The sequence below is a fragment of the Myodes glareolus genome, chromosome 14, assembly GCF_982192425.1.
Source record: "Myodes glareolus chromosome 14, mMyoGla1.1, whole genome shotgun sequence".
In the NCBI taxonomy this organism is placed as follows: Eukaryota; Metazoa; Chordata; class Mammalia; order Rodentia; family Cricetidae; genus Myodes; species Myodes glareolus.
In genome coordinates, this window is record NC_142039.1 from 31820642 (window position 1) to 31844961 (window position 24320).

General features: G+C 44.7%; 1 protein-coding gene across 1 annotated transcript in view; it reads right to left on the reverse strand.

Moving 5' to 3' along the window:
* Positions 1-24320, reverse strand: part of Actn2 (actinin alpha 2) — a 68307-nt gene that overhangs the window by 37604 nt on the left and 6383 nt on the right. Inside the window, exons 2-4 of the mRNA XM_087896433.1 lie at positions 3399-3513; positions 1876-1995; positions 1027-1113 (exon numbers count right to left, since the gene is read on the reverse strand). Of these exons, the coding sequence (XP_087752559.1) occupies positions 1027-1113; positions 1876-1995; positions 3399-3513 (322 nt within the window). The remainder of the gene's footprint in view (positions 1-1026; positions 1114-1875; positions 1996-3398; positions 3514-24320) is intronic.

The window sequence follows — 24320 nt, forward strand, 5'->3', positions numbered from 1 at the left end:
TCCCACTTTATTTAAAAAAACTAATTTGTCATAACCGTGTCAGTTTTTATACACTAAGTTTAAATATTTAAGCAGTTACAGTCACTTTATGGAGTAGATACTATTTTAAAGACCAATTTACACTATCACATTAGCTGAGCTAGGAGCATCTCCTGTTTTTTTCTTTTTCTTCTTTATTTGGGGGGAATGTAGAGAATGTTTTGGGGGTGAGACAGGGTCTCATTACGTAGCCCTGACTGCCTGGCACAATGAAAAACACTACGAAGCCTAAGGTGTTTTCAAACTTGCGATCTTCCTGTCTTACCTTCCTCAGTGCTGGGTTTATAAGTGACAGCCACCATACCCAACTTTCTTTGTTTGCTTTTCAAGATAAGGTTTCTCTGTGTAGCCTTGGCTGTCCTGAAACTCACTCCATAGACCAGACTGGCCTTGAACTCACAAAGATCTGCCTGCTTCTACCTACCAAGTGCTAGCATTAAAGACAGGCACCACCACTGCTTGGCAATGCCCAACTTATTATTGTTGTTGTTGTTGTTATTATTATTATTATCTAGCTGTAAGCCTGAAGAACTTTGCCCTACGGGGCTGTAGGGATGGCTCTGTGGCAAAACATATGCTTAACATGGGCAAGGCTCCAGTTTCCATCCCTAGTGAAGAGAGACAGAAGGAATAGAGAGGGAGTAAGGGAGGGAAGGAGGAGAGAGGAAAGGACAGAGAAAACAAAGAAGAAAGGAAAACTCGCTGCCTATTTCATTAGTAATTTGTTAACTTCGTAGTGCAGCACGCAGTAGAGACCCACATTAAAAATAACGTCTGCTCTGAACATGTGCTCATCTTTTGCAAAGTGATTCCACCCCAAGAATAGAACAGCACCACCAGGGTCTTTTCCCACAGAAGTATGAAATCTTTGAAGACTCAATTTAGATGCTTTTCATGACTGTTCAGTGTCACAATATCCTACTCAAATTTTAATTTGCAAGCACAGCTTCCAGATCAAAGAGCTAGATCACCATTTGAGACTTTTACCTTCCACTGAGATGTCCTGAATGGCAAAGCGGAGGATGATGGTCCAGATCATACCCAGGGTCATTTTCACATTGCCATCAACTATTTCTGTGGTGAGAAAAACAAGTTAATGGGCAGATGACACAATCGGTACCCAACTCCGCCGGCAAGGACACACAAGAGGACCCGTCTGTTCAAACAAGTGTCTGGTTCTATGGCATTTATAAGCAAATGGCTCTAAGTTTAGACAAATTCTGAGTTAGTAAGCAGCACCAGCCTTGTATATGCAGAGCACTTAGGAGTTCTAGGACCCCGTCAGAGAGAAGGTATTCTGCCCCACCTCTGCCCTGGCCCCTCCTGCCATCCTCCCTAAATGGCAGTTACATGGTGACATGCAGCTGGTCCAGCTCCTGGCTTCCCTTGGTGCTCAGTCTTCCACAAACAATGGGGAGGCTGCTCCCTTCCTAGAAATTAGGTATTTTATTCAGTTTTGTTTTGTTTTCTTTTGAGACTATGCAGCCAGGTCTGGCCTCGAAGTCCTACGTAGCCAGACTGGGTTCTCACTTAGAATGGACCTTAGTCTCTCAGGTTCTGGGATGACAGGCATGTCTCAACACCGCCTGGTCCTAGTGACCAGTTTCCAACCTATAATCCTTCAGACATGAATCTTCTTTCTCATTCCAGTCTGAAGAAGACAAGTGTGATACTTGATGTTGGTATTTACCAGTTAGTCTAGAACCTGGTACCCACTCCTGGTTCTCAAGTCTAGAGGCGGTGCCTAGGGGGCATGACACAGGCAGGCGTGGAACATGGTGGGAGGGAGGAGAAAACTGAAGGCACAGGCCACAGCTGAGGTCACCTCTCACCTACCTTCAGCCCCAATAGACACCAGTTTCACCCCCTTGCTGGCTATGTAATCCAAAGCCTTGTTGACATTCGCAATCTTGTGGAACCGCATTTTGCCCCGGTCAGGTTTAGGCAGCCTTTCCCCTGAAGGAAGAAAAGAGAATCGTGCAGAGTACTGGGCTCTGAATCAAGGGGTTAAATACTAGAGTCTAGGCTTCTCTTAAGAGGAAATGATCACAATCACCCATTGCTTCTGACATGTTCCTCGTTTCCCTAAATGACAAAGAGGGAACACATGAAAGGCCAATGTGACCAAGAGAACTATAGCATTAAGGCTACTGCACCCTTTGCAGACATAGGCATATCAGTATATCAGGTCTGGTCTTGAGCCAGCTTTCACATTCAGAAAGAGAGAAGCCATGGTGGCCTTGAAGCAGTCAGAGTTTCTGACTAGCTGCTAGAAGAAGATGGCCTAATTCAAGCCACAGAGGTGGCTATCAGGGCTTCCTAGACATCTGGTTATGTGATTATCTGGACCAGAGTGGGCTGGCCATTCTGCTTCTGAGTCACATCTCAAGGGCCACCCACCCTCCCTGCCCAGTCTATATATGATAACAAGCCCAGGGCGATCTTTACACACATTCACTCATGTGAAACACAAGCCCTGACCTGGACAAGAGGTCTCATTTCTTTCTATAACCTACACCAGGTGGACTAAAGATGAAGCAGGTATCATGGCAGGCAGCACAGAAGTGGCTATTTTTATCTCTCTTGTTTTGAGATGTACAGTACACTCTTTTACTTAACTGGTGGTTTTTTTTTTTTTTGGTTTTGTTTTCTTTTGCTTTTTGAGACTGAATCTCATCATATACCCTAGGCTGGCCTGCAACTCCCTATGTAGCCTAGGCTGGCTTCAAACTCACGGTGATCCTTTTAATTCAGACTAGAATTAAAGGAATGCACTGTTACATCTAGCCCTAAACATTTTGAAAGTCCAATCTATACAAAATCCATTCTTCACTGGGGAAAAAGAACAACCACAACAAAAATCAAACAAACAAACAAAACCAAAACAACCAACCAAACAACCCTGGCGATTATTCTTTGAAAAAGGTTTTCTTGACCTTGGCCTTGTTCTTTGAGACAGGGTCTTACCACGTAACCCAGGCTTTCCTGGAACTTGCTGTGTAGACTAGGCTGGCCTGGAACTCACAGAAATCCATCCACCTCTGCCTCCCCATTGCTACGGTTAACCGCACCCAGCTTTTTGCCACGTTATAGCCAACCAAGTTCAAGTAATATGTTCATCTTTACAGACACCATCCTGCAGGTCACAGGTCAGATGCAGCCGGAGACTGCACACCCACCTGTGCATGTCAGAGGTCAGATGCAGCTGGAGCCTGCACACCCACCTGTGCAGGTCACAGGTCAGAGGCAGCTGGAGCCTGCACACCCACCTGTGCAGGTCACAGGTCAGACGCAGCCGGAGCCTGCACACCCACCTGTGTAGGTCACAGGTCAGACGCAGCCGGAGCCTGCACACCCACCTGAGATGACTTCCAGAAGCAGCATGAGCTTGAGGCCATTCCTGAAATCCTCCTCGATGTTCTCGATCTGGGTGCCAGCTTTCCGGAGGTGGGAGTTGCACCAGGCGGTGAAGGTCTGCAAGGAAAATCAGACTGGGTGAGCACCGGCCAGGCTGTGAGCAGATCTCCGCTTCATGAACGCACCTGGCACCTTCGAAAGCAATGCTTCTCAACCTGTGGGTCGCGACCCCTTTGGGGTCAAGTGACTCTTTTACAGGGGTCGCATATCAGATATCCTGCATATCAGATATTTTCATTATGATTCATAACAGTAGCAACATTACAGACATGAAGTAGCAATGAAATCATTTTATGATTGGGGGGGTCACCACAACATGAGAAACTGTATTAAACAGTCTCAGCATGAGGAAGGCGAGAACCACTGAAAGGGTCTGTCAGACACTGGGGCTACCTGGGCTTTCTACAGGAAGCAGAGTTCAATGGACACACAAAGGTGAGCACTTAGTAAAATCTCTGTAGGGACAAAATTCATTTGTTTGCAACTACAACTTGAGGAATTTTTAAAATTTATTTACTTATCTGTTTATTTATTCTGTGGGGGAGAGAGGTACATGAGTTGGAGGATGCACAAGCGGCCGTCAGAGGACAGAACAGAGGCTGTTGGCTTGGCAAGTGCCTCTACCTGCCGAGCCCTCTCCCTCCTCTTGAGGAGCTTTTACCTTCGGTGAAAAGTGGCTCTGCACTGACAATGGCTGCGCCTTCTGAAGAACTCTTACTTTGAAGGAAAGAGACTAAATAAGAACATGCTTTTAGTCCTTGAATTCAGCAAAAGTAAGCTTGCCTGCTGAACAGATACATAAATACCGCTGAAGGACTGTCGCCACTGCCTTCTGTGGAGGGTGGCTGACACTGTGTAGAGGAGGGAGGACCCATAACCACTAATTATCGGTTTATCTTGAAAGAACAATAATTTTAAGTTCTTAGCTTAACCAATTAAAACAAATTTGTAGTATATTATTTAAAAAATAAAAATAGTAATACCCTCCTAGGAGCCTATTCTGTGCCTTGTGCTAGATTCTGTATCTTTTAAACATTTGTTTTATTTTTAATTTTGTGTGTGTGTGTGTAAATAGGTGAGAGGCAGAGTAAGAGAGAGAGAGAGTAGGTGCCTATGAGATCAGCAGAAGATTGCTCAGGCCATGAGCCCAGAGATGAGCCAGATCGCCTGGAGCCAGAGTTAGCTACAGCTGGTTGAGAGACACCTGATGAGGGCATCGGGAACTGAACTTGGGTCCTCTGGAAGAGTACTACACGGTCTTAACCCCTAGGTCATGTCTCTAGCGCCTAGACTCTGGGTTTTAAACTTGACTAAGCAGGGCCCCACCCCGAATGCCACTAGATCCTGTCATATGAAGAAGTTACTGGTACAATTTGCAGAGAAAATGGACCGCGCTTAGTGCTGCCCTATGCCACTCTGTTATTTTTTTAAGCTTCTTTTAACTTGGCTTTCACTTGTGTACTATTTCCTGCCAAAACCAGATCAGCTTCTTTGGGCAGCTGCTGGCTAAGAATGCAAACTGTCCTCTCGTCACAACAGCTGCTGGGCCCAGGGACAACGTGCCTAGCACAAGTGGGGGAGGGGTGGGCAGGGGACACATAAAGGGGTCTGCACTCATGATAAGAAAAATCAAACTCTCCTCGGTCTATCTTCCAAGCTTCCAAGCAGGACCAGAAAAACCACAGTGCCCACGAAAAACAATTCTCCCAAGTAATAAATGGACTTTTGTATTTATCAGTCATTTGTTTCAAGAACTACATGAAGCTGACATAAATTCAACAGCAAAATGTGTAAGCATTTTCTTGGATTTACAGAAAGCAAATTTGCCTCGAGAGTCTAAATGAATAATTACTTCTCCTAAACACACTTATAGGCATAAACATGGAAGCCCCGATAGACCCAGAACCTACCAATGTGGCAGTTTCTTGAACCAATGGCTACGGAAATTTATGTAGCCTCTAAGCTGCACCAGTCACCGTTCAAGCACTTAGTAACAGGTGGTCGGACACAGAGAATTCCCGGCGGGACTGGAGATAGTAAGGCTTGCTATCTGAAGGCAAGATGGCAACAAGAATGCTGCTTAAGTGTAATCTATATTGATTCTATGTACTCCTTGGTAGAACACTGTTTGGTAGAACACTTGCACGGCACGCATTAGCCCTGGGTCTGGTCTCTAATACTAAATAAAAACGGGGTTTAATCGCAGAATAAGGAGTCCAAGGTTACTACTGGCTACGTACAGAGTTGAGGTCAGCCTGGGCTACATGAGACGCTATCAAAAAAAAAAAAAAGCAAGCAAACAAAAAGCAGGACCAGCAATATGGCTCAGCAGGTAAAGGAGTGTGTCACCAAACCTCATGTCTTAAGTTAGATTTCTGGGATCCACGTGGTGGAAGGAGAGAAGGAGAGAATCAACTTCTGAAAGAAGTTCTTACACACACACACACACACACATTTAAAAAAAATTAAAGAATTTTTAAGAACCAACATTACACAACAGAACTGCCTAACCACCTAAAAACTGACAGAGTGGAAACTGTAACAAGGCAAACATTTACAGAGTGCTTTTACTGAGGCGCCACTTTAAAAAGGACAAAAGGACAAGCTGTGGTAGCTGGTGTCACAGCATTTGCCCCCTTCCACAGTCAGGGTATCAGAAGCACTTCCGTACACAGCCCCGAAGCTGCTCATGACATCAGCACAGGCTTCAAATACCCCGTGGAACGCTGTAAAAAATCACTCTGATAACGTCTTTTCCTGGGCAAAACTACAGTGGTTGTACAAATCCAGAGAATGAGTGAAATCTGAACGTCCAATGTGTTCAGCGGGGTGCAGTCCCAAGCAACAGCCTATCTTTAACTGAGTCCTCCAAATTACCCACAAGGGAGTGGTTGAGCACTCCCTTGGAAAGGGGGCTCGGACGGCTCCATGACAATCGCGGGCAAAGAGGCCAGTGCATACTGAAATGACGTTATCAGGCTTTTCCAAATGTCTAACTTCTTACAGTTCTAATTGTCACAGCCTAGGAACACTGTTTCTACACCTCTGCTATCACAGGAGCTTCTGGGTGAAGTGTTTGGACCCTTAGGATACACAAGACAGCAACAAAACTCTACAACCTTAAGGAGTTTTCTTTGTAGGTATTCTTGCTTAGTGATATATAAGCATACAGCAACATATATATTTAAAGTCCATGGGAATTGAACCTTGGAAAACTCAAACAGCCACAGAGGTAGGAGCACATTGCCCTAGGAAGCCCCTCGAGACTAGATCCCCTAGCTGGGTGCCCATCTTAAAGGAAAACCTGCACTCTGTTCTCACTGAAGATAGGTTATGGAGGAAAGACATGAAAGTCGGCCCCACAGTTCACCCCAGAAGCTGCCTGGCCAATCTGAGATCCTCCACTATCTTCCCCCCAACTCAAACCCTCTGTCACCTCACTAGTCCCACTCCTCTGAACCTAGTGATAAACCCAAGTGTTTTAGATATCTAGAAATAGGTACACAGCTAAGCACAGTGGCATGTGAATCTAATCCCGGTCACTTGTAAGGCTGAGGCAGGAGGATCATGAGTTCAAGGTCAGTCTGGGCTACCTATCAAGGACCAGTTTGACAAAAGGGAGTGAGGCAGTGGTAAAGTCACGTCAGAGGGAGGTTTGGCGAGGGGCAGGGAATAGAGGCAGCTGCTGCCGAGCCTGACAAACCCATATGGTGGAAGGAGAAAAGTGACTCTTAAAAATTGTCCTCCAACTTACACACACACACACACACACAGTGTAAATGTATACAAATACATACACACAAATAAAGATAATAAAATATTTTTAAAAAGAGAGAATTCAGAGTCCCACAAAGAGATCCATCTACTCCCCAAAAGGAAGATAAATGAATCTAGCCTTTATCTGCTCCAAATGAACTAAGTTTGAAGTCCCAGCGATAAAAGAAGTGCAGTGACAGACACCGTCACTCTGGGTGAGAATTACATTCACGGCCAACTTGACTGAATTTGGAATCACCTAGGAGACACTGCTGGGCATGAGGGAGGGAGAAGGATGCACCCTGTCTGGGAGTGGCACCATCCCAGGAACTTTGTCACAACAAAAGGAAAGAGATGCTATGTGTGGTCCTTAGACAAGTGCAGTAAATACAGAATCCCTTTCCAGAACACAGAGAATCACAACTCCCAAGGTGCTTTGTGGGCAATCTACAGGCACAATGGCTTCCCCTTCTCGTGGTACTCATCCCTAGACTCTGATAGGAGCTCTCCAAGCCCAGGAAGCAACAGAGTGGGGCCGAGATTCTGGTCCTGCTCTGGTAACTTGTCAGTCACTTGCTTTCATTTGGTAAGATTGCAGGACACTCAAACCATCCAAAGTCTCTACTTCTGCCAGTCCTGAAGACGATCCAGAGGAGGATTGCTCCCCAGACCTTGAAACACGGCAGCCAAGAATTAGCAGCAGTATTTTTCTGGGAGCATACGTGAGAGAGGCTGGTTCTCTTAGAGCAGGAAAGGCCATCTTTCACAAACAACTTAAATCCACTGCTGTTCCCACAGTAAAATTATAACACAGAATGACATGTGTGCTGAGTGGTGAGCACAGTTTAAGCCCTTGATGAACTGAGGATGGGAACACACGCTGTTCAGCTGCTCTGCTTGGTTCTTGGCTTCAGTTTTTAGCCAACTACACCTATTCATATTTCATCCATTCATAAAATAGTTTATTAAATTCGTTCATGAGGAATGTTTAAGGATAAGTAGTTACATTTTAAAAAATGTTTTTATGTATATGGATGTTTTGCCTGCAGGTATATCTGTGTACCATGTGCATGCCTTGTGCCCATAGAGGCCAGAAGGTGTCAGGAGTGACAGTCACTTGTGAGCTGACATGTGAGTCCTCGTGTAAACTGAACGAAGGTCTTCTCAAAGAGCAGCCAGTGTTCTTAATCATTGAGTCATCTCTCCAGCCCTATGTAATTTTTTTGCTTGTTTTTTTTTATTGTGTAATTATTTTTTATTATTCCTCTTTGGCCACATGTGTACTTAAGAGAGTGTTGCTGGGGACACAGATAGGGACACAAAGACTAATTACAAACATAGAAAAGTCTGTTTCATCTCCTCCTCCTCCTCTTCTTTTCTCTCCCTCCTCCCCACCTTGGCTATGGCACTTGGGACTGAATGTAGGACTTCATAAATGCTAGGCAGGCGCTAGGCAGGCGCTCTACCCTGAGTAGCTCCTCAGTAAAAGGGTCTAAGTTACTCCGGCTGACCTTGACTCATGCTGTAGCTCAGGCAAGTCTTGAATTTGTGATTCTCCTGCCTCAGACTTCTAAGCGGCTGGGATCACAGGTCTGTGTCACCAGGCCTGGCTAGGTTACTCTCAGTAAAAAGGTTCTAAGTCTGCTCCATTCTTTCATTCAACCCTAACCACCGCCAGCTCTCCACATGCAAATCTTGGCAAGATCCTAACACATTGCTCCTCTACTCCTTTGCTCTGTCAACAACTACTACACACAATACACATTCCAGACACATTCTCTAATGCAATGGACTGGGCTCCACAGAATGAAGGTGAAAGGAAGCGGGGAGGTCTTGTGAATTCACCAACAATAAGACAGCATGGTCCATACAGGCACAGTCAGGAACCATGGAAGCATGCCATGACTCTGAAGTTACTTGCCATGACCTTACCTTGGAGAGTCGAGAAGCACACACTGTCTTCTAAGCCTGCCCTGACACTCGCCCTGGCCTGAAACCTTCAGGTGGGACAGCCAAAATTTCCCAAAAAGGAGAAGGGAGGATGGGCAGGGAGCTGAATCCAGCCTGAAAGCATGGCTCGGAACTCACGTTCTATTTCTGACTGTGACACTGCGCAGTTATTTGTCCTTCACATCCTGGTGGCTGCCCAGCTATAGAACAGGTACAGTCACCACCATGATCTGCATTATGAAGTGTTTTAAATGGTTATTAGGAGGAGAAATACAGCAGCGGCTGCCAGTGTCCCCTGGCAAGATAATCCTGAACATACTCTGACAAAAAACATTGAATTAATTTAAACATATATATTACAAACACAATTTTGCTTTAAGTTGATTTTTGAATGCTCCATTTATCATTCTGTTTATAACAATCCCTTTAACAGTGTCTTCTTTTCTACTTCAGAAGTTCCTAATTTGTCAAAATCACTGATCGCCTTCCTGGTTCTTGTTTACTATTCCAGAAGAAAAGGAAGTTTGTTCAGAAGCATAATGTCCTCACAGTTTACATGGCCAGGTAATAAGCTACACGGTAGGCAGTTATTTCATGCTCTGCCAGCAAACCTCTGCTTAGTCTCTAAGATATGTTAGACACTGTGACATGGGAAACACAAGGTCAGCGACCCCTGACTACAGAGTGAGTTCATGGCCAGCCTAATCTGCAGTGAGACCCTGTCTTATAAAAGAGAGAAAGGGGGAGGCAAGGAAATCAGAGAGAGGGATAGGGAAAGGGAGGGAGGAAGGAAATGAAGAGGAGGAGGAGAAGATGGATGGATGGATGGATGGATGGATGGATGGATGGATGGATGGATGAATGAATATGAATCAAGCCACTTGAGACTCTTACTCAGCTAGGGAAAGCTGTCTCAGAGAGACAACCAATCCTTAGCTGTGATTTAAGCCTGCTTGAGCCGAGGAGAAATTCCAGTTTTGGTATCTGAAGATAAACACACAGCTGCCTAGCCCAGTTCATAGGATGTTGCTACCCAGGCTAGAAGGGATACAAGGTCTGTGTTCCAAGAATCCAGATGGCTGCCAACTCTTCATCTTTCTCAGACTTATCAAGAGCACTGACACCACAGTCTGGAAACAAACAGCATTGTTACTCTATCTTTGTTTTTCAGCATTGACACCACTGTTCAGAAACAACAGCATTGTTACTCTTTGTTTTTTCAGCATTGATACCGCTGTTCAGAAACAAACAGCATTGTTACTCTATTTTTGTTTTTTTAAGTGTTGACATCACTGTTCAGAAACAAACAGCATTGTTATTCTATCTTTGTCTTTTCAAGACAGTCTCATACAGCCAAATGTGCTGGGAACAGGCATGCTCTACACTGCCTTGTCTAGTTTATAAGACCCTGGGGATGGAACTCAATAGTTCATGCATGCTAGGTGGACAGTCTACCAACCCAGTCCTACCCTCAGCACCATAATGAGCCTATCTTTGAAAATTACATTTGTTTAGTGTTTGTGCATGTGTGTGCCTGTGTGTGTGTGTGCATGTGTGTGTGTGCATGTGTGTGTGTGTGCATGTGTGTGCATGTGTGTATGCCATGATATGCATATGGAGATCAGAAGACAACTAACTGGAGTTGGACCTCTCCTTTTGTTGTGTGGGTCCTGGGAATTAAACTTCCATCGTCAGCCTTAGACAGGAACCTTTACCAATTTTCTGGTCAATATTAACATATCTTAACTTTATCTGATAAAAAGTATTCAGATCATTAGTTTTGCTGAAGAGGAATCTCTGCCTATGTAATTTAAAAAAGAACCTTATTGCTAAGGGACAATTAAAATGATAAAGTTACACTTAAATCAGGGCTTGGTTCATAACATACTGGATACACCTCCAATGCTGCCTTTTTCATGTCCCCAGAGGACCAGAGCCTGTCCACCCACTTCAGAATGCCACTGTCCAGTCTCGGCCATGAGTCCATTGGATTCCATTAGCAAACATGGCTGCCTTTAAGTGAGGTTCAGGAACAGCAATGGTGGCAAATTTCATGACGTGAAGAGGACAAAAGGGAAAAAGGAGGAGCTTGTGGATTCCCTCAGGACTCGGGATGCTTTCTATCCAAGGCCTCGGGACTCTGAAGTCGTCAGGGTAGGAATGCTAACAAACATCTCAAGGGCTTCCAGAAGCCCCGCCATCTTCACTGGACACCCGGGGGATGCTGGTGAAACCAGCAATGCAGAAAAGTAGGGCTCAGCTGGGAGCAGTCCTTGGAGTATAGTGGCGTGTCATAACCACTTCCTGTTTGGGGTTTGTTTGTGACAGGGTCTCAGGTGTCTCAGGCTAGCCTCAAACTCCTGCTCCTAGTGCCTGAGTGAGTGTTTGGATGACAGTAAATCTGATCTGTGAACTTCTGGTTGTGGAGTTTTGCAAATGCTAAGCAAGCACTCTGCCACCTGAAGTACATCTCTAATTCAAGCTTTTTTCTTTGAGACAGGGTTCCACTCTGCAGCCCAGGCTGGCCTCACATTTGCAATCCTCCTGCCCCAGCTTCCCAGAGTCACAGGCGTGAGCTACCATCATGCTTGGAAGTCTGTTATTGAATGTGATCTTACTCAAACATTCAAAGTGTTACTAAGTTCTTTTTAAAAAACCAAAAACGCTCAGAACGTGTATCTGTTCAAGTTCTACATTAAAAAAAATTATCAAGCCAAACTTAACAGTAGAATTCTCAAACAACAAGAAAGATTCTGTAAGCTGAGAGAGAAGGGAGGGGGCAAAAATATACCAGGCAACTTTACTGGAGAGGATGTATAAAAATAGAATCCACTCATGGGTGATCAAGTGGGTAGCTAACCATGGCTCATCCGGCACTTAGAGAGCCGGTCTTATCCAGACCTGACCTTAATCAGAAATTCTGAACTGGGAACTTTAGGCTCCAGCTGCCAGACTCATGAGTCTGCCTTCTGTCTAAGCCTCAGGCTGCTCAGAGTTCAGAAACCCAAGTGTTAAGAAGTTATGTAGCAAGAAATAATGCTTTTGGGGGTTCCTCAACAAAGCTGAATCTAGCTTTGATTTGTGGGGTTTGATATGTGGGAATCTTCCTCAAAACATCCAGAAAAGGGGGAGTGGGGAGAAGACTCAGCGGTTAATGTGTTTGCTGGACAAGCACGAGGGCCTGCGTTTGGACCCCCAGTCCCTACTTTTGGGGCTCCCACGCCTGGGGGCTCACTGGCCAGCCAGAAGAAAAATGGTGAGCTCAGGTTCTGTAAGACTCTGCCTCAGGAAGACTGTGATAGTGCCCTCTGGCTTCCACACACACGTGTACAAGGGAGTGCACCTATGCACACACAAGCAAATATCCCTCCTACCCACACATCCAGCAAGGGTGGAAGAAATTAGAGGTAGGGAACATAGGGTGGGAAATGGCTGACTAGGTTCCACAGGGAGAGAGCTCCAGTGTATTCCTAAGACCCTTGTATGCTCATCCGTGGTCTACAGCCATATGCTTGACAGCGGTGGAAACTCACCTCTCTTAGCTGGGTATGGCGAGCCACACCTGGAATGGAAGAACTTAAGAGGCTGAGGCAGGGGACTGTCACTAGCTCAACTCCAGTGAAGATGAATTTACTCTGATATATTTTTATGTAAGAATTGTCTTTATTAATAGAGTCATTCTTCTGAGGATGCACAGACAGGCTAAACACTCACTACTCCAGCCTAATGTGTAATCTTTTGTTTTGCTTTGTTTGTTTGTTTCTCATGACAGGGTTTCTCTGTGCAACAGTGCTGGTTGTCTGGCCTTGGACTCAGAAATCCGCCTGCCTCTGCCTCCCAAGTGCTGGAATTAAAGGCGTGCGTGCGTCGTCATCATCACCCAGCTAACATATAATCTTTAAGATTTACTTTATTATTGTACATGGGCATATGCACATGGTGCTAGAACGACAGGTAGCGTGAGTCAAGCAATGTGGGTGCTGGGAACTGAACTCAGTTCTCTGCAAGAGCAACAGTGCTCTTTACCACTAATATGTAAATTATAATATACAATTATGTTAATATATTATGAATGAGATGGATATGTACAGGTCCCGTGTCTGGAGGGGTACCTGTCAAAGGAGAATGTTGGGTGTCCCGTTCTATCGCTCTTTTCCTTGTTCCTTTCGAACAGGGTCTCTCATTAAACTTGGAGCTAGGCTGGCAGCCAGCGAGTCTCATCTCTGCTCCCACACATTGCTGGAGTTACAGGGGCACACAGTCACACCCAGCTTTTACATGGGTGCTGGGGATTTGAACTTGGGTACTCTTGCTTGTACAGCAGGAGCTTTTACCCAATGATCTACTCCTCCAACTTAAAACTTGATGGATTTTGATGAAAGTAAACAGTACTTAAGACAGGAGCAAGGCATCTATTACTTGTTCTTACATCGCAGTACGCCTCTTTTGTCCCACAAAACCAGTAACTGTCCTAAATCATGGTTTCCCACATCCCTTTTCCATGTCAAATTTTCCCTTAAAGCACAACATAGCCAGGCATGGTGGTGCATACCTGACATCCTAAAATAAGGGACAAAGAGGCAGGAGGATCAGGAGTTCAAGGCCAAGCCTGGACTACACAGTGATTTTTCCAGCTAACCTGGGCTACATAATGAGTTCTAGCTACAAAGTGAGGCCAGTTTCAAAAAGTCAAAAGTAAATGGAACCCAGTCTGTATCCTCACATTCCCTCTGATACTGAATCCATAAGCAATGCTGGATTTAGGTTGGCTTATTTAGCATTTTTTCCCTGCCTCACAAAGATCTTACATTTATGAAGAAGCCAAGCAGCTTCCATCTGTTGATCTCCTCCTGCTCGGGAGAAGTCACTGCTTGCACAAGTCAATTACTCACGCTCCCGAGTCTTGTTTTTCAGCAGTGATTACTCATCTCCTGACATCCTTACCTTGGAGTTGAGCTATCTGCTGAGAACAAACACACTGAGGCTCTGAGCACTCAGGCTAGCTGATAATGGAAGCCCACTCAAGGAATGTTGTTCAAATTCTCAAAACAACCTTTAAAACGTTTATTTATTTCTTTTTATTTTTATGTGTATGGGTGTTTTGCCTACACGTGTCTGCACCACATATGTGCCTGATGCTCATGGAGGTCAGAGGAGGGAGTTACATGTAGCTCTGAGTTATGTGGGTGCTGGGAATCAAACCTGGGTCCTCAAGAAGAGCACCTGATGTTCTCAACAGCTGACCCATCTCTCCAGTCTCCTAAAACATTTTTTTTGGGGGGGGGGGGGTTTAGACAGAGTCTCATTATATGATCCTTGTTGACTTGGGACTCACAGAGATCCTCCTGCCCATGTGCCACCACATCTGGCTTTAAAACAAAATTTAAATTTTAAACAAGTAATCAAACAAACAAAAAAACCCGAGGTTGGTGAGAAGCTTATCAGGCAAAAGGGCTGATCACCAAGCCTGACAGAGTTTGACACTTGGGACCCACATGAGAGAAGGACCGACTCCTGAAAGTTGTCCTCTGAGCTCCACAAGCATACTTACAAGTGCTTACACACGCACGCACGCACGCACGCACGCACGCACACACTAAATAAGAAAACAGAAAAAAGCTTTAAGTTGATCTGTATGACCTCTTCTGCTAATTTTTTTTCAGTGTTGGGAGTGGAACCCAGGGCCCTGGCACACGCTGGGTAAGGGCTCCGTCACTGAGTCACACCCGGTTCCCATGCATCCTCTCTTCTAAAGCAGGGTCACAGCTGATCTTGGGAAAGCCTTTTAACTGCCAACAGCGAAGACAAGAGCTATAGGATTCTTCCTTGACTAGTTTAAGGCTAGACACATATGTTAAACTGAGCCAGCATCTTCATAATGGAAGTCTAATCCACTTTCTCTGTAAAAGGTGGGTGGCGTGAACACAGAGGCTCGCGTGAAAGCTACTGGGGTCTGCTCCTGCATGCTTTAATGTTGTGCTAGGCCAAGAGCCCAGCTCACCCACTAGCCTGGTGTTCTGTGGGGTCACACCTGCCCCCTGACTTGCAAGAGATGGGTAGAGAATTCCTCCAAGGACTTACTAGTAACCAGCGGATTGATCCAGAGCTATGCTTCCCAAAATAACTGGCTCCCCAGTAGCGAGGGAGTCAGGCATGGCCTGAAGCTCCTGGCAGGGCAAGCCCAACTGTTGCTCAGTTTAGTATACTTCGCTCATTCTCTTCCCGAGTGAATCCAAAGCTTAAAGAAAAGCACGCTCAAGTTTCCCCCCTCGGCCCACCCAGAAACTGGGGAAGCAGCTTGTACCACAGACAGCAAACTATTCTTTAATTCAAGTTCACCATACTGTTACTATTTTCGGGGGACCCAAATAAATGGCTGCCTACACAGAGGGATGAAAGCGTTCATTTGGGAGGAAGCAGCTTTCTGGAATGTATTGCTGCCCCAGACCTCAGTCAGGTGCGGGCACAGCTTTCCTTACATATGGGGGGAACGCTCACCATATGGCAAAAACACAGGGAAGTTGGGCATTTCCAGCATCCTGCTGACTCCACACAGCAGGTAGCCAGGCTGGGATTTCTCCATTAGGAAGGTTCCCTAAGGAGAGATGGCTCAGAGATGAAGAGCACCAACTACTTACTCTGCCTGGCAACCTGCGTTCAATTCCCAACACTCCCAACAACAGTCTGTTGCTCTAGTTCCAGATGACCTTGATGCCCTCTTCTGCCCTTCACAGGCACCAAGTATGTATTGGTAGGTACACAGGCACACATGTAGGCAAGACAACCATACACATTAAATTTTTTTTTTTTGAAACAAGGTTTCTCTGTAGCTTTGGAGCCTGTCCTGGAACTAGCTCTTATAGACCAGGCTGGCCTTGAACTCACAGAAATCTGCCTGCCTCTGCCTCCTGAGTGCTGGGATTAAAAGCGTGTGCCAGCACCGCCCGACTTTAGTTTTTAATTTTAAAGAAAGCTCCCTAGAAATGCTCACAAAAGTGCAGAATGAATTCTTTGTTTTGTTTTTTGTTTTTTTTTTGTTTTTTTTTTGTTTTTTTTTTGTTTGTTTTTTTTTTTTTGAGCCATTGCAGACGATTCCACGTCGTGGTTTAAAGCAGACAAGCACATGCTTCTACATCATAGCTGCCTAGGAGGCACTGGGACAAAATGTTTTCAGTTTTTCTCTGATATATGCCTTTTAACTGTTTCTCACCTTTGTATTTCACAGTGAACACACATCACTTATGAAAGTACTTTGAAATACAGCTTAGAGAAGTAATTTGGAGGGCCAGCAAGTTACTGGGCTCAGTAGGGTAAAGGTGCTTACCCCAAGTCTGATGACCGGAGCTCAGTCCTTGGAATTCACGTGGTGAGGAGAATCGACCCCTGAAAGTTGTCCTTTGATCTCCATGGCACATGTGTGTGCACATGCACACAAATACCAAATAAATGCAAAAAGGTTCTTAAAAATTTAAATAATTTGGAACTTAAATATATCAGGCCCTGGGTTGGTTTAAAGCTTGCACCATAAATGGGAAAAAGTAATTTAAAAAAAAAAGAGTTGGAAAAAACAAAAATTTTGTGTATCTCTTATCTCTCAAACTGGCCTTAAACTCCCTGTGTAGCTGAGGCTGACCTTAAATTCCTTGTGTAGCTGAGGCTGGCCTTGAACTCCCTGTATAGCTGAGGCTGGCTGAGAACTTTTACTTCTATTCCCAATGCAGGGTTATAAACCACCGAGCTTGGTTTTTATGAGGTATGAAGATGGAACCCAGGGCTTGACGTACAACTGACAAATTTTCTACCATCTTAACTTTAACTCCAACCCCAAAATTATGTAAAATTTGCTAGCCCAGAGTCACAATTTTTCTCTTCCCTGTTTATCTACAATTATGCTAACTCATTTTACTGTACTAATTTTTCATATTACCAAACTATTTAACATTAGCTTTCTGAAGTGTACCTCTCTCTCTCTCTCTCTCTCTCTCTCTCTCTCTCTCTCTCTCTCCCCTCTGAGACAGTCTTAGATTGGCCTTGGACTGGATTCGTAGCAGAGAATGACCTTGAGATCCTGACCCACCAGGCCAGATGAAGCTCATTTTTTACTAAGGTGCTAACTAAAGGTTCTTTGCATATCCATGTGAAAACCCCTATATTCCAACGCCACATACTGCAGTTCAAAGGACGAAGGTACAGCCTGTCCGAGCTGGTACTGAGGAAGACAAATCCTTTGGAATTCTGCAGATCCAGTTACCAGATGCCAGTTCCAGCAATAGAGGCCACTGTCACACACCAGGCATCTCTGACATGGTTTTTCCTGCTTCCTGACCAAGTCCTTAAAGGGCTCAAGCAGTACTACAGCACCTGTGTCTCATTAGGGAATTAAGGGGAAATGGCCCCTTGAACATGATTTCAGAATACAGTAAATATATTTATCCCCACTTTATCCCTAAATTTTCAAGCACCCAAACTTAGAGATGAATTCCTGTAATTCTGAGAAGTCTTAAACTATTAGAAAAACAAAGCAAGATGTCTGACTTTGCTATGGATTCAGATATTTAAAGATTTGTTTTATTTATGTGCATGTGAGTGTGTGTGTGTGTGTGTGTGTGTGTGTGTGTGTGTGCGCGCACGCGCGCAGTTGTCTAAGAAGGCCAGAAGAGGGCATTTGATTCCCTGGAGCTGGAGTTACAGAAGATTGAAAGCCACCTAAGATGGGTATTCAGAACTGAACTTAGGTCCTCAGGAGGGGCAGCAACATGCCCTTAACCACCAAGTCTTCTCTCTAGCTTCCTAGTTCATGTATTTAAATAACATTTAAATTTTAGCTCTTCAAATGTACAAATAAGCATTCTTAGTGGCTGGCACAGATTAATATCAAATTGTATGACGTATGAGAATAAATGCTTATGAAAACAGGTACACAACACATAAAATGAACAAAATGTAATAGAGACACACAGGGTTGAACTGGTCCCCAGCAAGAGGGATGCTCAGCCATTAAGAGCACTGGCTGCTCCTGTAGAGGACCCAGGTTCAATTCCCAGCATCCACATGGCAGTTCCTAACGGTCTGTAACTCCATTTCCAGGGGATCCAACTCCGTCTTTGGCCTCCAAGGGCACCAGGCACCCACATAGTGTAAATATGTAGGCAAAATATCTATACATATAAAATAGTAATCTTTAAAAATAAAACAAAATACTGGTTATTCCAGAAAGGTAGGTATTAGTAATCTTTTCTTTCATGATTAAAATGTCATGTCAAGAGCATCAGAGATTAGAATTTGTGTCCTAGAGTTAGTGGGGTACAGATGGACCACAGAGGAAGCCCAACAGGAAGTACAGGACCTCGGGGAGGAAGGAAGGCTTCCAAACCAGGAGAGGCAGCAGGACGTACTGCCACAAGCCTGCTGTCTCATCTACTTGGAAAGCTGAGACAGGAGAATCATGAGTTTAAGGCCTGTCTAAGGTACAGAGTGAGCTCCAGACAATCCTGGACACTTTGTTGAGATCCTGTATTAAAACATAAAGTAAAAGGAGGTTGACAATGTCGCTCAGCTCTTGATTCAATTCCTACACTGCAAAAAAGACGGGAAAACAAAAGGAACAGTAAATCCCGGGTAAACCACCAATGCCCATTACCTAGGGCCTAGTGGCCTTTCTGAAAAGTGTTTGTAACATAAATATCCCTTTTCTTTTGAAAACTGAACAGCCCCTATTTGTGAAACTTGGATCTTTCCTATCATGAGAGGAATGAATGTATTTTATTCCCTGTTTCTGCACATTTTTGAAAATTTTCATAACAAGAAGTCAAATAAAAAAAAACAAAATTTATTTGAACATAATGTGATTCTCTGCACTGTCGTTTTTCAGCACTTTGGGCTGAATCTCCAGGGAGAGCTGACCTCAGAATGTGTTCCTGCAGACAGACAGACATCTGTGGCAGTATAGCTCTAACCTCAAGTCTTGGCTTTAAACACCACACTTTGCTTCCCTGAAGGAGGTAACTCCACTTGGGGACTTTGTGTTCTTGATTAAGGACCTTGAAGATGTCAGACGACAGTGGCAAAACATAGTCTCTCATTGAGTTAAAAGCCAAGCACGGAGGCACCAGTCTTTAACCCTGGCACTTGAGAAGCTGAGGTGGGGGGACTTTTAGTTCAAAATGAGCCTGGGTGCATAGCAAGAGACGGTCACAAAAAGTGGGGTGGGGTCAAAGTCAGATCAGTTGGCAGGTGCTTACCTGCCCCCCCCCAAACAATGTAGTTTTGGGAGTCAGCATTAAAAATTTTATGTCTTAATTTTTTCCTATTACATATATTTATTTTGTGTTGTGGGGGAAGGTATGGCTGTACACATACCACAATTCAACTGTGGAAGTCACAGGACAACACTCAGGAGTCGGTCCTCTCCTTCCACCATTTGGGTTCCCAGGATTAAACGCAAATACCAGCACCTTTACCTTCTGAGCCATCTTCCTCTCTGTGTAGCTGAGGATGACTATGAACTTCTGATTCCCCAGCCTTCACCTGCTAAATGCTGGGATTATAGGTGCCACTACAGTGGGTTTGTGTAGTGCTGGTGATCAAACATGGGGCTTCACGCATTGGGGCAGGCATTATACTAACTGTGCTATATAGTCCCAGCTAAAATTCTAGACTTTTGCTCTGGGTTGTTGGTTATAGATCTGAGTAGAGAGCAACGAAAACAGAACTAGTTGGATATCTTTCTTTTTCATTTTTGTTTATTTGTATGGGTATCTTGCCTGCATGTTGAACTGTGCATCCATCCCCTTGAATGCCTAGTTGCCAGAGACCAGAAAAGGACTTCAGGTTCCCTGAAACTGGAATTACAGATGGTTGTAATTTGCCACATAGGTGCTAGGAACCAAGTCTGGGTGTTTCGTAAGAGCAGCTAGTGCTCTTCCCAAGAAGTCACCTCTTTAGCCACTACCCAGTTCTTTCTAACCTACCCTTAGAGCTAAGAAGTTTGGACCTGAGGTCTAGTTTTACCACTTAGAGCCCAAAAATATGCAATAAAGTAACTGGCAACTCTATTCTTTTACTGCATTTTAACTGTAAGAGAAAATGCATCTTTTTCATTCAGACAAAATTCGGTGTGCATTTTCTAGTTACTGTTTCCCCATCTTCAGCAGCCATTCGGCAGGCAACTCCACATCGCTGAATAAAAACTGAAGATAAAAATGTGTGTCTTGCACGATTTTTGTGAAATCAAGAGGTGATACATATATGGTTAAAATGGTGTCTAGAAATTCTCAAAACAGTTGCGCCTCCGCTTCATACAGTGAAGAGTTTAGGGTACCAGAATGATGTGCCAAAATCCCTTCCTACACACACCTTTTTAAAACCCACTTGTAAAAAGAAAAGAAAATCCATACATTAGAATAACACTTTTACTGTCTGCTTGGGTTTTGCTTTTAATTTGGGGATTAGCATTATATTGAAAGAGAAGGTCCTTCTCAAAAATCTAACATACACGGCCAAAATATTCAACAGAATTGTCAATCATTTCAAATTGCATAAAACTGAGACTGCAGAATGGAAGAGTCAGTGTGTAAAATGTGAACCCACAGTGTATGTCTTTCCAACTCACCTGTCTCTCATCAGTATATTTGTTTCCTTTTAAAAACAATTCTAAAATTACATGTATTTATTTATTTATGTGTATGTATGTGTTCTACAGTACACATGTGGGAGTCAGAGGACAATTTCCAGGAGTTGATTCTCTCCTATCATGTAGGTTCTGGGAATCAAACTCAGGTTGTCACTCTTAGTAGAAAGCGCCCTTACCCCTGAGCCATCTTCTTGACCCACTGTGCTTTCAAACAAACAAACAAACATTCTCTACAGGTGAATCTCTGACCTGGCAACATTCTGTGTGTCCCTTACCATTTTCATCACTGAAATTATCCATATGTAAAATAGTTGTGCTTTTTAACCTTAAGATAAAATATCTATGTACGGATGACCCATCTTAGTTTTTTAAATGATGAAACAGGGAGTTTGAAGTGGTGACTGGTGCCTGGAAGACAGGGCAGGAAGGAGCAAGAGTTCAAGGCCACCACAGTCTATAAACTGAAACTCTGCCTCAGAAAGGAGGAGGAAAAAGGTGTATATGTGCATCCATGTGTGTGTGTGTGTGTGTGTGCGCGTGTGTGTGTGCGTGTGTGTGTGTGTGTGTGTGTAAATTAATACTGATGTTTAACTCTACACCTGGTGTGTTAAGATGAAAAAAATATGTTTTTCAGTAATCCTTACAATTTTTCAATGATGTCACCCTTGATAAAGTCCACCAGTGAGTGGTGGGCAGAGAGGTTATCCACAGACTTGAGCACACACCCTCAAACAATCCCTCACAGCTTTAGCTTCCTTTGAAAGTGTGAACTGTCTCATGAAGTAAGAGATGTTCCATTCTGTGGTAGCAGAGCCCCAGGCTTCTGCTCCAGGAAGTAGATCTGGGATCACTGCTGAGGCTCTATCAGGGTACCAAGGGCAATTTCTCCAGAAGGAAAACTCAGCGACAGCTTGACAAATTTACAGTCCCAAGCTGTATAACTGTGCATGTTTTCATCTGGAAAAGCACAGCTTTTCTCGGTTGTTGTCACCTCATCCTCTGGAGTCCTCTACTCTCCCCTGGGCCCTCCCTGGTCGCCATCTCTGCCCGAACTATAGCCTTGCTCTTCCCTCAATCCACATCCCACAGTTTAACTCCTCGTAACGCCCCCAACACTTCCCTTGCTCCCTGAAAAGCAAAGCCATGGGAGATGAGGTAGAACGACCACAGCTCTTCCACAGGCTGGCTCTCCTGTGCTCCTGGTAGTCACCTCTGAATACAGTCTGAGTCTGACAGTGTGGGTGAAGGGGCTTCATGGTGTTTAGTAATCACAGCTTAGGGAAGCCAGAATCATCCGTTCCACCCAATACATACGCAGTACCTCAAGAGGAAAACGAGATTCCCCCTCTCCCGGCAATCACTGTCTTCACATCTTGTCTCACTATTACAAAGTCACTTGAAAATGCTTTTTGTTGCTGTCCTGAGACAGCATCTCCCAGTACCTTGGCCTGGCCTTGAATGCAGAGAGGAGCTCAAGACGACTTTGGATTCCATTTTCCTTCCTTTACTTCCCTAGTCGGAAGATTCCTTATGGCTTTCAAAGAGGTTTCTTGTGCGCCCTGTGCACAGAACTTAGTTGTAGCCTCTTTCAACATACTATTCCCACTTACCCAGAACCACCTCATACTTTACAGAGTGAAGTTCTCTCTTCACCTGTGTGAACTCTGGGGATTAAACTTGGGTCATCAGGCTTGTAAGGAAGTGCTTTTGCACACTGAGTCATCTTACTGGCCCTATTTTAAAGTTTTAAAAGCACTGCAGAACAAGGTTAGTTGGAATTGGATGAGTTATAAAACTGCTTAAGGAAAAAAAAAGACTGGAAACACCCTATAACCACCTGTAGCTCCAGCTCCAAGGGATCAAATGCCTTCTGGCATCCAAGAAAGACTGTACACATATGCATACCCCACCCACACATACACATAACTTTTTTAAAACTATTAAACTTTTGTTTAATTTTTAATTAAAAAGCTAATTATATTCACTGTTTTCAGAAATATGATTCATAATCTGTTCATTCAATAAATATGAGCAAGGTCTCTGTGTGAGAGAGAGGGCTGGGGCTGCAAAGGTGAGACACTTCTGAGCCCTGGTTAGGAGACAGCGTATCAAGACACTCCCATCCCAGCAAGCAGGGGATGCTGGGATGGGAGACGGGGAGATTGGTTCTTAGAAGTGGAGGGAGGAGAGGGGGATGTATATAAGATAAAGGAGCAGGTAGAACACGATGAAGGACAACTGGGGGGAACCTTTAAGAACTGTGTGTGGGGAGGGGGTATGGAGCTATACCTCTATGGTCAAGTCCTTTCCTGAGATGCATTAAGCCTTGGGTTCAGTTTCCAATACTGTCAAAAGAAAGAGGAGGAGGAGAGAATAAGAAGACAGGAAGGAAGTGGTGGTGGTGGTGGTGGTGGTAGCAACAGACACCTCAACTAGGCTCATGTCTTTTCAAGATCGTTCTTACGATCTTGAAAATGGATCAGAATGGAAAAAAGATGGTGACAAGCCAGAGTACAGGGAAAGAACTGTACAGGAAACCACCACCTTTGCTGGTGCAGGGAGTGTGGAAGCATGAAGGACTTAACAATGGGACAAGAAGAAGAAGGAGTGGGCCTAGGGGAAGGACTTCAGGAAGTGACACCATGGGAACCAGTAACTAATGGACCATAAACCTATAGGAGACAGAATGGCTTCTCGATACAGTCATCAGTGACTTTGGGAAGAGAATGACAGTGACATTTACCCTGTGTCCATTCCTCATCTGCTCACCACCAGGGTTGAGGTGCCAATTCCCGCCACTCTCCGGGTTAGAACACTGTGGGGAGAGTGTGTTTATGCCTGGGCGAGCCCGTGCTCAGACCCAAGTTTGTGCAGAACACAACAAAAGAACTACACTAAAACCTTCCTGGGGCTTCTATGGGAAGACCCACATCTAGGGCTGGCAAGAGGGCTCAATCAGTAAAGAGCGTGTTGCTTAAACATGAGGATCTGAATTCAGAACCCCAGCATACAAGTAAAAAATCAGTTCCAGAGGCATGTATCTGTAAAACCTGTGCTACGGAGGCCGAGACAGGAGGCTCTCTGGTGCAGGCCAGGCAATCTCGCTGAATCAGTGAGTTTCGGGTCTCTCACTGATAAAACATCCTGCCTCAAAATAATAAGGTGGGAAGAGACTGCGTATGACACCTAATATTAACCTCTGTCCACCCCTGCCCCACACACACAAGTGAACCTGCACACACTGAACACGCAGAAGACCACGTTCCTGCAGTGAAGAAGAGTTCCCTTCCTCTGAAATCGGCAGAGCGCAGAGCACAGAGCCGCAGCATCTAAGTTTACCTCCCCACCATTAGCATTCTCTTCCTTCTGGAAGAACTAGTCCCGTTCCCAGGGAAACGGAGGCAGAGTTCTGACTGTCCTCCAACGGATTCCATACCGACTCCTCTGCACGGCTCCCCGCCCACTCCAGCCTGCGCCTTTTCCATGGGCGTCTCCTAGCTGCAGCAACCAACTGCAGGCTTTCTGA